We start from the raw sequence: 13,944 nt of genomic DNA, 5'->3' as shown, positions 1-13,944 counted from the left end.
GAAACCCTGCTCTAAAGACCAAACATGGAACTTTTTTTAAGCCCCTTCAGACTTAACCTCCAATAAGCAGGATAGCGGTCTCACACTGGGCAGTGAAATTCATCTCCTACCTAAAGACAATCACGAATGCCAGGATTTGAATCTACAGCCTGTTGATTGGAGAGTGAATGCTCTTACCGCTCAGCAATCATTTCTTGTAGTTCAAGATTCGCTATACTGAATTTAGGGGGGGGGGGAGAAAAAAAAGTAAATTCTCAAATCTTTTCCCTGGAAACAAAGGAATTGGCAAGAAAAAGAATGAAAAAAAATGGAACGGATAGAACACAAAAGATGGACAGAATGCGAGGTGTTATAGTATATTAAAGGAAGTTTGAGAGAATAAGATGGAGATTCCTACCCATCCTGTTCTCAGGGGATGAGAGATGATGATGTGGGAGACGTGCTACAGAAATTAGCACGAGTGTGGTTGAGTAATTATATGTGACCTTCATGTTTCCTCTTCAATCCATTTATCCATGTATCCATACATGGATTTAGGAGGAAAGATCACATGTCAGGAAGGAAATGGAATTTATTCACCTGCTAAGAGAATGGTGGTGGTGGTGGAACGTTTTGGTAGATCAGAATATGGGATGGACTTGGAAAGTTGCCAAACATGTGGTTAAGGAGGGATGGTGATTATAACAAGCTTGAAGCAGTCGCATGGCATTAGAATATGCAAGGGAACCCAGTGTTAACAGTGTGGAAGATAGTCAAGGGGAGTATCTGAAAAAAGTAATATCAGATTATATACCCAATATTGGGAGGATAAAGCAGGTATATTAGATGGTTGCCAGCAAAGGTTGGTCGATTGGTAGAGCCTCTGCTACTAATGGCTCACACAAAAAGTTAAGCAAGTTTGAGCACAGTTAGTAGTTGAAGGGATCAATTATTCAATGCAGTGTTCGCACTCTCCCTCAATAAGTCTTTGGACTCCTTTGGAGGTGTCACATAATAACAATAATGGTTGATTAATACCATTAAGTAGAAATTGGGTGAAAAAAAAGGGGAGGGGAAGAGGTTGTATATAAGGAGAAAGGTGATCAGCAAACTTATGAGCAGTACATGACATAGGCAAGAAATGTAATCAAGCATGGTAAGGAAGGCAAAATTAGATTACGAATAAGCCATAGGAAATCCTAAAGAGTTTGTTCATTGTGTGGAAAATAAAAGATAGAATGGATGTGGAAAGATAACTAAGGAGTGCTGATGATAGTAAGGTGATAGAAGTAATCAAAATAGTTGAGTTACTGGATGACTACTTTGCAAGGGATCTGCCATCTGGGCAAAGCCAATGCAGTGACAGATGTGATATAAGCTGATGTGGGAATAGGGGTTGATGAATTGGAAGTACTTAGGATATTGCAGCATCTCACTGGATATACAACCTTGGGATCAGATGGGATATCAGTTCACAATATTACAAGAATGTGCAACGGAATTGGCATTCTGTCTAACAAGTCTGTTTAATTTAAGTCTCAGCTATGGTAAGGTCTTAAGGGAGTGGAAGGAAAGCAAATTAGTTGTTTTGCATAAAGGAGATTACAAGACTGGTAGACCAAATTATAGACCAGCTAATATCTCTTGCATGATGGTGGTAAAGGTATTGGTACTTTATGGAAAGCAGCATGGATATGTTAAGGTTAAGCATCATGCCTTAGTACAATTTTTTTTATAATAGTGATGGTGGCTGAGCTGGATTAAGGGAAAAATTATATGATGATATTGCTGGATTTTGTGAAGCCATTTAATTAGATACCACATGGAGCTCCGTTACACAAATTGAAACAAATGGGGGGATGGATATAAAGCTAGTGATAGGTGATATGGGTACAAGGATAGCTGATGGAAAGATACCAAAGAGTAGTATGTAGAGCAGCAGAAACCAAGAGAAAGCAGGTGACCTAGTGGTTTACCACTGCTGTTTCATTTGTACATACGTGATATAGGAAATAGTTTGAAGGGAATTCATCCTTTTATAGAATCTTGTGCCATAGTTATATTAGTTATTTACTTATTTATTTGATTAGAAGGCCAGATATTTCAGTCTAAAACTTAGACTATCTTCAGTGGCAGTGATAGCTGATTACAAGATAGTGCAAATTTGTATAATAGTTAACCAAGGTGATGTACAGAGTGTAGAATGATTTAAATAGGCCAAATGCTATACACAAGAACATAAAATAAAACTATTTTTACAGCTATTTTGACTTCAGAGCATCTCAAAACATCTTCAACTTTATAATTAATCATCTCCAATTAATAAAATGGTGGGCGGGGACACATGTGATGAACACTAGCCTGTATTAGCCCAAGGATGGGGTTAACCCAATAAGGGCATTGCTGATTTTAGCAAGTCAGCCTGTGCCTTTCATCACTCTTGACCTGAAGTTAAGCTGACTATTGCATGCTAACTATTCATCACTTGTGTACCTTCCTTCTTTGTAATTGGAGGTGACCAAATATAAAGTTGACTGCTGAGGTTTTCAGATTAAGTGTTTCCGTAGCACAATCGGAAGAGTTATTTATTTATATCTTGTAGAACAGGCAAACTGGCTGGAAAATATATGCAGTCAATAGACTTAATACACTATCTTCATGGCCTCATTTCTACCATAATTCCGAGCAACCCAGCAACTGCATTGAAGTTTTTCATTTTTCTTCTGCTTTAATCATTGCTTATTTGGAAAGTTGTTTTATCATGCCAAAAATATGTAATTATTTCTAGATTTATAAATATTAAACTTATTAAAATTAAAGTAATTAAAATTATTAAGTTATTTCTATCTGTATATTTCATCTTTAATGAGATGAAAATAACTTATTAAAAAATGCTTCTACCTGTAAGGAAAGTGATGTTATTTTTGCTTAAGTACAAACTTACAGATCCATTTAAGAAAGTATATTATGCACATCTGATAACATATATGATAATATTGTACATTTAAAAATATTTCTTCAAGGTTGTTGTTGGGGATAAGGTCGTTCTTACACCAGTTAATGCAGGCCAACCTCTCCATGCCAGCAATTATGAACTTCCAGACAACCTTGGATGCAAAGAAGTAGGTTGCATATATGAATATGTTAAAATGTTAATTTTTTTTTATTACTGTGCTATCCTGCTAATTGAACAAAAACTGTCATTCAACAAAAAAGATATAGTATAAGTTCCCAGTTTGAAGGAAAATAGTCCTATCTATGCATCTTTTCCTAAAATTTTAATTGTTTAGGGATAATAGCAATAATGTCTTAATTAATATCTGCAGTTTGTGAAAAGAGATTGTATGACTTAATTGATTTCTTAGTACACAAAATTGACTTATTTTTCATATACAGTTGTAGAAGCAGTTGTACAAAACAGAACAAAATATAAATCTATTAACTGCATATGTGTGAATCATTAAGATAAAGCATCATTTATTATATCCATCACATGCTCATACTAAATATTCAGTGTTAATCATTGGACTTCTTGGAGATGTCATGTAGTAGTAGTAATAATAATAATCATCATCATCATGACAGTATTAGTTACTTTTTTTAATATCAAGTAATAGTATCACTGCTCATCAACTATTAGGGTGTGAGTTTGAATTCTACTGTGGTGTGGGTGAATTGTCTTTAGATGATTTCGGGCATGTAGTATGAGACTTCCCTGTTTATTGGGTCTGAAGCTGCTTTGAACTCTAGAGCAGACTTAGTACTAATGTACGATGGATTTCCTGTCTTTCACGATAGGTAGGTATTGATGATAGTAAGTGGTATAGGGGCATCATATGTCTTCATGACAAGGCCACATATATTGCTATGAAGTGTTTATTTTAGGTGGATTTTAGTTATTTAATTTTAATTTTATTCATTATTATTATTATTTTTTTTTATAAACTGGCTTATCACTATAACTTATTCATTAAACATTTTTTCTGTCATAGTTAATACTTCACAGCTGGTTGCATTTCAACAGTTTTCTTCCATAAAAATGCTCTGTTATTTGACAGATCTGTGATTTGATTAATTCTTACTTTCTAATATTCTGAAGCACTCAGATATATTTTTTTATCTGAGTATCTTTTTAACTTGCAACACTCTGATTGTAAGAAAGTGAGTACAGAGAAACCTTTTGATACGTTTCTTGAACAAACGGAGTGGAGAAAATGGGATAAAGAAGGCTGCTACGAAGGAGAGAGAGAGATGAAAGAGAAGGAGGAGGATGGGAAGTTAGTTTCATAAGTTTAAAGTGGAACTGTTTTTGGATGGTGACCAACAACTACTTGTTTTCTTACAGGGCTAGAGGAAAGTGGAAGACTGAAACCATACCACAGAACAGGGCCCATGAAAATACCTGTAGAAAATGCATAATTCAGAAACAAAATTGTGATTGGAGGGAACCTATGAGAAAAGATCATCAATTAACTGGATTACCCTTTTCTGGAATAGCATCAAGCATTTTTATGGAGATTTTTGGGTGACATCCTAAATGTAAGAACACTATTTCCAGTTAAGATTATTCCCCAAGACTCTAGCCTCATCAATTTACTGCAATCCAATACCATTAATGTGATACAGAGTAGGTAACCTTATCAATCTGAAGTGAATAACCTTCCATTTTGCGACATTAAATTGACGATCATGATCCTGCAGGTAATCTACATCACCTTTATTAACTATTGCCCTCCTCAGTTTTGCATCATGAGAAAACATCTAAATATACCCTCACGTAAATCTTTCCCTGTATCATTGATATACAATTAAAGAGTGGTGGCTCACTGAAACCTGAGGTACTCCATAGTCAAATCATCATCATTCCCCTACATTCTACTCCACCATATACTACTGTCTGGTGTCTCTGTCATTCACTCCTTATCCTTGCTGCTAGTTTCATATCCATTCCCATTTGCTTCAACTCTTGTAATAGTTTTCCATGTGTTATTCTATCTTTGCAAACTATATATGCTCTTTGCAAAGTCCAGCATCTTACTTTGCAGTTGGGAAAGGGGGTGAAAGTTAGAATTTTTCCTCACACAGAGAATTGAGTGAGTGGAGCAGTTTGCTTGGTGAAGTGGTTGAGTGCATCTAGTATTGAGTTTAACAGTGGGTATGACAGCTGATGAGAGGGATGTATGACATCACTCAATGAGTCTTGCCCTGGAGATCTCTGATGAAGATGATAATTATATTTTATAATTTATCTTATCTTTTAATAATAATACTTCTACTATTTTTATTTCTTTATTAAAAACAACAGATTTTTATGTTATTAAAATATGATCTGAAAATGATAAATCAATGCTATTTGAGTAAAAATAGTAGTATAGCCCTCTGTTAAAATATTCTGTAAGTAGGATTGCAAAATCTGATATAACCCATATATAATTTGTACAAAAGTTTAGTTAAAATAATGTCGTCTAGAATAAAGGAAAAAATATAAATTTTTCTTCATCCTAATTATTTTGTTAATTACTTAAATGCATTCTATACAAATAGAATTCACTTTTCAAGCTTGTCAGTTCATCCAAAATGTTATTTTATTTAATTGTAAGTGGAGGTTTCTGTGGTTTAGAAGTTCATAAGGCATATTCTGGTAATTGGACCCCCATTTTTTTATTAAGCTAAAAGCACAATAAAGAAATAAAACCTGACAAGTTTTGTAAGTCATTTGACTTATGTCTTCAGGAATAAAGGTAACTGAAAGTTAAACAACAAAAAAGACTTAACTTTCAGTTACTTTTTACCCCTGAAGATGTAAGTCAAACGACTTACGAAACTTGTCAGGTTTTATTTCTTTATTGTGCTTTTAGCTTAATAAAAAAAAACGTGGTGCAATTACCAGAATATGCCTTATGTTCTTTTATTTAGTTTTGAAATAAGGTCAGCTTGCTTAGTTAGTGTACGTACTTTCCAACTAATGTTTGTCTTTGAATCCTGCCATGGGCATGGGTATTTGTGATTGTCTTTGATGGGAGATGAATTTCATCACCAGTTGTGAAGCCATTGCTTTGCTTATTGGAGGCTTAAATTGGCTTGAGAAAGTTGCATAATTGGTCTGTAGGAGCAGGTTTTGAGATTATTAAAAGAAATAAAGTATATAGCTATAAATTAATAAAATGATAAAAAAATCTTGGTACTAATAACATTCTGTGGTTGATAGTCACATAAAACCTGTTCATGTAGACTGCAGTAGTATTGAATTTTTCATTCAGTCCTGATCAACCTTTACTTGTAAGGACTCTCCTGATCTCTTTGATAAAGTTAATGTTATTTAAAGAACTCTGTCCAGTGTCATTCCTTTTATAAAAGCTTGTAAAGAGTTATAACATGTTTGTCATTTTTACTCATTTCTAGTTCATATACTCTAGCAGAATTTTATTTTTCGTAATTTTGTTGGAAAAAAAAAGAAACATTTGAAAATTGTAATCAAACCATTTTGCTTGATGTAGCATTTGAGGAATTTCTTTAGATTATTTGATGGGTTTTGACTGTCACTTCCTCATTTACAGCTAACAACTAGAGATATTTTTATTTAACAACAAAAGAAAAAAAGACATGCCATTTGAAACAATACCACTCTTTCTTTTATTTACCTTCTAAAGGGAATTTATGTCATCATCATCATTATCAATCATCCTTTCAGGAATTTTAGGCCATGGCCTGTTCTGGTTTCATTCCAACTTTTCCTTGTTCAATTATATATTAAATTATATATAAATTCATATGAACTCCCTTCTAAAAGGAGTTTATATAAATTACTTGTATGCCAACTGAAATCAGTTCTAATCACACTTCCCTCAGTAATTTTCTGTATGCAAAAAGATTTGAAATAAATTCCCTTTGGATTAAAATATGTTAATTCAGAGTGGTTGTTGCTACACTATTGTGATAAATTATAAATTTTAGAAATAAATTATAACTAGGAAACAAAAATGTGAAACAGTAAAACAAACAAACAAAAATTGTGCTTTTTTTGAAGAAATTAAAAAAATATATTTTATATGCAGCTACTGTTTTTTGCATTTCAAACATTTTGGAGAAATTTCTGTGGATCAGGAAGATATGAAATAAAACTTCTTCCATGTATTTTTTTAAACATTAAAAAAATATGGAACAATGAACACTCCCACTCCCTCACGGGTAAGATGCACTGTGCCATGTAATGAATCACATATTTGTATGATATCACTGATTGTTGGTAGCACTTGGAATCACTGCAAGTGCTACCTGCAGCAGATGACCCACCACACTTATCAAATGTGACTGTAGGGTGCTACGAAGAATAGTATGTAAAAACTGCCATTCATCAGCTGACGTGTTGAATGCAGAGGTCTGGGCATCTCCTGGAACATGAATCTGCACAAAAACATTCAGAACTGAGGCTCACAACATGGGTTCCATGGTTGGACTGTAATATGCAAGCCCCATATTACCTGAACCAACATGCAGTGTCATTTTCAGTGCTGCAAAGAGTATTTACAGTGAGATATGGAATCTTGGAAAGCCATGTTATGGAAAAACAAATCACCCCCACATTGTCTACTGAGCAGATAGGTGGGTGTAGGTGTGGTGGATGCCAGGTTAATGTCTCTTACCAGAGTGCGTAATTAATCTTAACTGTGAAATTTGGTAGTGGTGATGGTGTGATGGTATATTCATGTTTTTCCTGGTTTGGCTTTGGACCTCTTTTGTGATGCCACGAACATTAAAATCCGAGAGGCATCTGAGCATTCTGAACAATGCAATGCTTAATACTTTGTGGTGTTTCTTATGGAAATGATTATTGTCTCTTTCAGGAAGATAATGCACCAGATCATAAGGCTGCTGTAACTGCTTGGTTTGTGGACATGAACATCACCAGAATTGACTGGTCTCCACAGAGCCTTGATTTCAACCCTGTTGAAAATCGTGTTGAGATTTTCGGTAGGGTTGAATGAGTGGCAGGTGAGGTCAAGAGATATCTGCCCCACAGTAGTTCAGGACCTCATTACATGCTAACAGAAGGAATGGTCCAAAATTCCCATTTATTGCTGTCATATTATTATTATTATTATGATGTGACACCTCCAGGTAGTTCAAGACTCATTGAGGGAGGGCACCTACTCTACAACTCTGTCTCCACCACTCAATCTACCAGCTACAACTAACTGAAACTACACCAATGACATTATCACCCATCACCACCACTGATATTTTCACGGACAATCACAAACACTCATGCCCATGGTGGGATTCAAACCTGCAGTCTTTTGGCTAGAGAGCTGATACACTAACCACTTGGCCAACCAGGCTGGCAGAAAAACACATGCTTGTGGAAAATATGCCCTGCAGGATTGCTGCAGTCATCACAGTGAAAGGAGGGCCTACATCTTATTAAGTTGGGCTCCATGGCTGTTTGTTCTTCACACTATGCTGTCCATTGACTTACTTCCAAACCTTCTGTGTATAGCACGAATAACAGCCTGTACTCTCTGAGCCATTGACTCCACCAGATGCATGAGTGTTGTCAGGGGTAATTTGAGCCATGCCTGTTGCAGCATTGCCCACAACTGCACCTTAAACATCTGTTCCCAGATACATGGATCTGATGTCTTGCTCTATGGCATTCCAGAGAGAGAGAGAGAGAGAGAGAGAGAGAGATTCGATCGAATTTAAATCTGGGGACCTTGGGTACCACTGAATGATCCCAAACTCAGATGAGTCTTCTTCAAGCCTTGCCTGGATAGTTGTGGCCCAGTGGGACATCAGTATTGTCCTGCTGAAACAGACCATTGGCTGCAGGACATGAAAGCCATGAAAGCGTGTAGGTGGCCAGCCAGCACATTCTGGTAGCTTGCAGAATTTGAGGACCTCTCTCTCTCTCTCCAGACACACTAAGTGACCTAATATCATATTAGAAGGCTCTCCAAACCATCACAAAGCCGCCACCATCACCTTTAACAGTGTTGATCTGGCATGATGGGGCCATAGGCTCATGCTATCGATGCCACACTCATACCCTCCTGTCAGCTTGATACAACCGATAAAGGATTCATCAGACCACATGACTCTGGTGCAGTGTAGAGAGGGTCCAGTTTTGATGGTCCTGACACCAGGCGAGGCACAATGCTTGATGACAAGCTGTCAACAGTGGTGCGCAATTAGGGCATTATCTCCCATATTCGATGGTATGCAGGATATGCCATACTGTTCACTTGCTGATGCTGCTTGCACCTCTGAGATTGAAACTGGATATGATTTGTGCTGCCATTGTCCTGCAGTTGGTCTGTTCAAGCCTGGACAGTCTATGTCGACCCTAAAAATTAATGGTGTGTGGTTGGCCACCACTTTCTTGCATGTCACTGGTATGTATGTTGATGATATACTCACATTAGATCCTTGATGTGGTTGCATTTGAGAACCTTACCACTTGGATGATAATAAGTTCATGATCAAAGTCACTAAGATCGCCACATTTCCCCAATGTCATTGATTGCAGTTCACTGTTGGGAAGCCCCAATGTCTGTCATTGGGGAAGCCCCAATGCACGTCACTGGTATGTATGTTGATGATATACTCACATTAGATCCTTGATGTGGTTGCATTTGAGAACCTTACCACTTGGATGATAATAAGTTCATGATCAAAGTCACTAAGATCGCCACATTTCCCTAATGTCATTGATTGCAGTTCACTGTTGGGAAGCCCCAATGTCTGTCTATTTACCGTGTTCAGTTTGGATATGTTTAACTCTGCACCAGGGATTCTAGTGTCAACTTCCCATCACTCCTATTTCTAATGTTTTGTCCATTGAGTGTATATGTATATACAGTATATTTTAATTTAAAATAATGCAAGTTAAAAATAAAAATTTGAATCGAAGTGCTGAATGTCACGAAGGTTCTCACAGTTTTTCAACGTGTGCATAGAAATTATATACTGCACAGCAATAGCACTTTCTTTGGTCTCTTAGTCACTAAAAGTTTTTGCTATCAAGTTCTATGAAAGTTATATGACTTAACTGTGCATGCATGTGGAACCTTTATGTTCTAAAATTCAAGCTTGATGTTATTAGACACCCTTTTGTTCACCTAAAGTTTATGCACAGGTTATTCTGGGACTCTAGCTAGATAGTTACTTGAAATTAGGTATTTGGAATCCATACAGAAATTTTAAACTATTTCAATTTTTGTTTCAGTTGTTCATTCGTAGAGGCACAGAGGGGCAGAGTTACTGCATACTGCAGTAGCTCTGCCCAAGCTGGATGGAATTTAAATAAATTTGTAATTTAGGATCTACACAAGAAGATTGTCCTGAAATTTAGTTTTCATTTATGTATTGCTCATTTTGATTGGCAAATTGATTCAAACTGATATTAATATTTCTACTATTAGTGAATTGCATTTAATGAAATTTGGTATTTAGATTCTCATTATCAAAATTAGGATGAGAATGCATGAAGCCAGAAATGGGTAAATGTCATAAAAATGCTATACCTTTTTATATTATTATTATTATTGAGAGAGACCTCCAGGGAATCAGTGACTCATCAAGGGAGGCTATATACTACACACGCACTGTCATACTTGTTCTTGAATTCATTCACACTGCTTTCACACACAGCATCCAATGGCAATCCATTCTAAACATGCACCACTCATTGAGAGAAATATCTAGATCTCCCCCCCCCCCCTTCTTAGTGTTCATTCTCAGCTTTCAAGGATGCCCTCTTGTCCTTTCTCAACCCTCTATAAAATGAAAATCCTTCAACTGAAATTCTGTATTATTACCCTTTCAGAAGTTTATAAGTCTCAATCACCCCCTCTTTATCAGTGTCTGCAGTCTACAAATTTTCAGTCTGTCAACAGACTGAAATCCTGATATCATTTTTAACACTCTCTCTCTCTCTCTCCACTGTATCAGAATCACAACAGAAACCAGGAGATCAGACCTACGCACAATAGCCCAAGTAAGGTCTTATCAAGGCTTTGTAAAGAGACAAAATGACACCATCTTTTCATGTTAAAGTTTGTTTCAGCTTTGCAGTTATCTTTTGAGTTATATTTGTAATCTTTTCTACATGATCCCTGAACTTCAACTTCCTGTCTACTAACACTCCAAGATCTCTAGCCTCATCAGTTTCTTCTAGCATAATCCACCACCACAATATGACATTGGATATCTTATCACACCAAAGTGCATGATTTACATTTACTGACATTGAACTGTCATATTTTAGGGAAAGACAACGCATACTGTTATATTAATCAAAAAACTTTAATTAATACTTCCTATATTTTGGTAATGTTACATTACCATCTTCAGGGAACATAAAATTAATGATATGTGCACACAGGCACTAACACTGAACAAATATGGCTGAAGTCAGTCATAGAGTCCTAAAAGGTGCCACCTAGTGGGCTAAATTGGGTAGGCTGTTGGGCTATGTTCTAAGAATGCAAGCTTCCCATATTTGGGGAAATCTCATGCATCCAGATTTGTTGAGGTTTGGGGAGTTTTTTAGAGCTGAGGCTGATTCCAGGAATAATCTCTCATATTTATACTTACTGTGGTGTAGTAAGGTAGCTTTCTTCCAGCGTATTTTGTGGCAGGTACCCAAAACATGGTCAGCAAGTCTTGAGTGGCTGTATTGGTGGAAATGGATATAATCCTTATGTTCAGATATCCTGATATTAGCTGACTCTAGAACTGACTTCAGTTGTTGTCTTCAGCCATATTTGTTCAGTGTTAGTGCCTGTGTGCACATATCATTCATTTTATGTTCTCTGAAGATGGTAATGTAACATTTCTGAAATATAGGAAATATTAATTAAAGTTTTTTAATTAATATAACAGTATATGTTGTCTTTCCCTAAAAATTGACAGTTATGTATCACCAACATATAAATTTCTCTACAAGAATGACATTGAACTGGCACCCATTTTCCCATGCCCACAGGTCCAGCCTATTCAAATCATTCTGCAAGCACTGCATATCAGCTGCATTCCTAATCATCTTCCTATCTTTGCATCATCAGCAAATAGCTGTATGTCACCTGTCAAATTCTTGCCAATGTCATTAATGTACAGATTGAATAACAGTGGACCAAGCACCGATCCTGGTGGTACATCACTGGTTATTATTTATTATTTTATTTTATTTTATTTTATTAATCTTTGTACTGGTTATGGGCAGTACTATCCTTAATAAATTTAGTTTAATCCTTTATCCCAGTGAGAGCAAACAAAGTTTGTGCCTGAAAATATCTTCAGGACTGAATATAGTGTTGTACCATCTTACCTGGGTAAGTAGTGCAACTCGTAGCAAAGGTGGAGCAAGATACCAACACTCCTATCCCAGTATCTCCCATAATGCAAAACACATCTCCTTGTGGATATGTATACTGTTATACATTAAGGGATTGGCCACTACCCAGACTAGTCAGACTAGTTTCGACCTTTATTGAGGTCTCTTCATTGGGAACCAGGCCCAGAGTTGGAGATACCTAGTGAAAAATAAACTTTCAACATCTTTCTCTAAATCCAGAGTAATTTAATAAAAAAAAGTAGTAAACCTTTTGGCAACTCCTATAGGTAAAGATGACCTTGCTACTGCTTCTGCCTGGTATCTCCAACTCTGGGCCTGGCTCCCACCGAAGAGACCTCAATAAAGGTCGAAACTAGTCTGGGTAGCAGCCAATCCCTTAATGTAGAACAGTATACATATCCACAAGGAGATGTGTTTTGCATTATGGGAGATACTGGGATAGGAGTGTTGGTAACTTGCTCCACCTTTGCTACGAGTTGCCCTGGTGTTGCACTACTTACCCAGGTAAGATAGTACAACACTATATTCAGTCCTGAAGATATTTTCAGGTGCAAACTTTGTTTGCTGTCACTGGGATAAAGGATTAAACTAAATTTATTATAGTATAACCTAGTGAAAAATAAACTTTCAACAGTACTATCCTTAGTAAATCTCATCCAGACTTGATATAGGCCTAATCCTTTACAAGTGTTTTACCCTATGCCTGTTCTAATTATCATTGTAGTCATTCTTTGGTGGCAACACCATGCCACCAGTGTGCCCTGTAGGGCCCCTCAAGGAAAGAACTTTGATATCCTTCTATATAAGCCTAAGCTGTTTTAAGTCCTTATAGCTATCTCTGCTCCATACGCCATGTAAAGAGATGGTGGCACTGGTAAGCCTTGGAGTTGCCCCATGCCACTCCCATTTCTTACTAACTAGATCTTGGTTATTTGTATAATAGTTTACCTTATTGTTATGGCTATAGGCTAGTGGATGCCCTCTTCCCACTACCTGGGCATCAACTACCCAAACGTCACCATCTCTTTTAATCACTGTCTGGCGTACGCAAATCCACGGAGGTCCTATAATGTGGTTCGATTGCGGTCTCCCAACAAAGGTTGGGAGACTGCAATCTCCCAACAAAGATTCCTCCTCTGCACGCAGACCTCATGAGCGTTGAAGCAACACTGGGCTATATGAGACAATGTCTCACTGTAGTGGCAGCCAACCCTACAGTTTGAGTAGTCACTACCCCCATCGAGCTGTGTGGGCTCGAGTGGACAGGGCATCGATTCTTGTCTTGATAAGGTCAATATGCTCGAACCCACGGAGGAGTCTGGTGCCATCCCTTACCCAATCATGCTGGGGAGACACCAGATACGACTCTTTCAAAGGAGCACCATCTACAGAACAGTGTAACAGAGATGCCCATATCTTGTGTTCTGTGGATGCTGACTCAATTAAGGTACCTTGATAATGGGTCCAAGCCTTTCGCCCTCCTAAAGTCTTCTTGTATTATTGAGCTATAGAAAGCCTCTCTGCAGATAGGGGAAGAAGATAGTTCTAATTTCGTGATTCTGGAAAGCTGCAGGCATGGGATCAGCCATCTAAGTGATGGAACCTTGAGC

General features: G+C 37.0%; 1 protein-coding gene across 1 annotated transcript in view; it reads left to right on the top strand.

Moving 5' to 3' along the window:
• Itpr (Inositol 1,4,5,-trisphosphate receptor) overlaps nucleotides 1-13,944 on the top strand; it is a 1,112,489-nt gene that overhangs the window by 108,645 nt on the left and 989,900 nt on the right. The window contains exon 6 of the mRNA XM_090401920.1: nucleotides 3,003-3,101. Coding sequence (XP_090258046.1) covers nucleotides 3,003-3,101 — 99 coding nt within the window. The remainder of the gene's footprint in view (nucleotides 1-3,002; nucleotides 3,102-13,944) is intronic.

This window comes from Typopeltis vanoorti, chromosome 2, assembly GCF_054136105.1.
Source record: "Typopeltis vanoorti isolate ZY-2024b chromosome 2, IOZ_Tvanoo_1.0, whole genome shotgun sequence".
NCBI lineage: Eukaryota > Metazoa > Arthropoda > Arachnida > Uropygi > Thelyphonidae > Typopeltis > Typopeltis vanoorti.
Note: the sequence above shows the minus strand (reverse complement) of the source record. Positions and strands in the feature narration are given on the sequence as shown.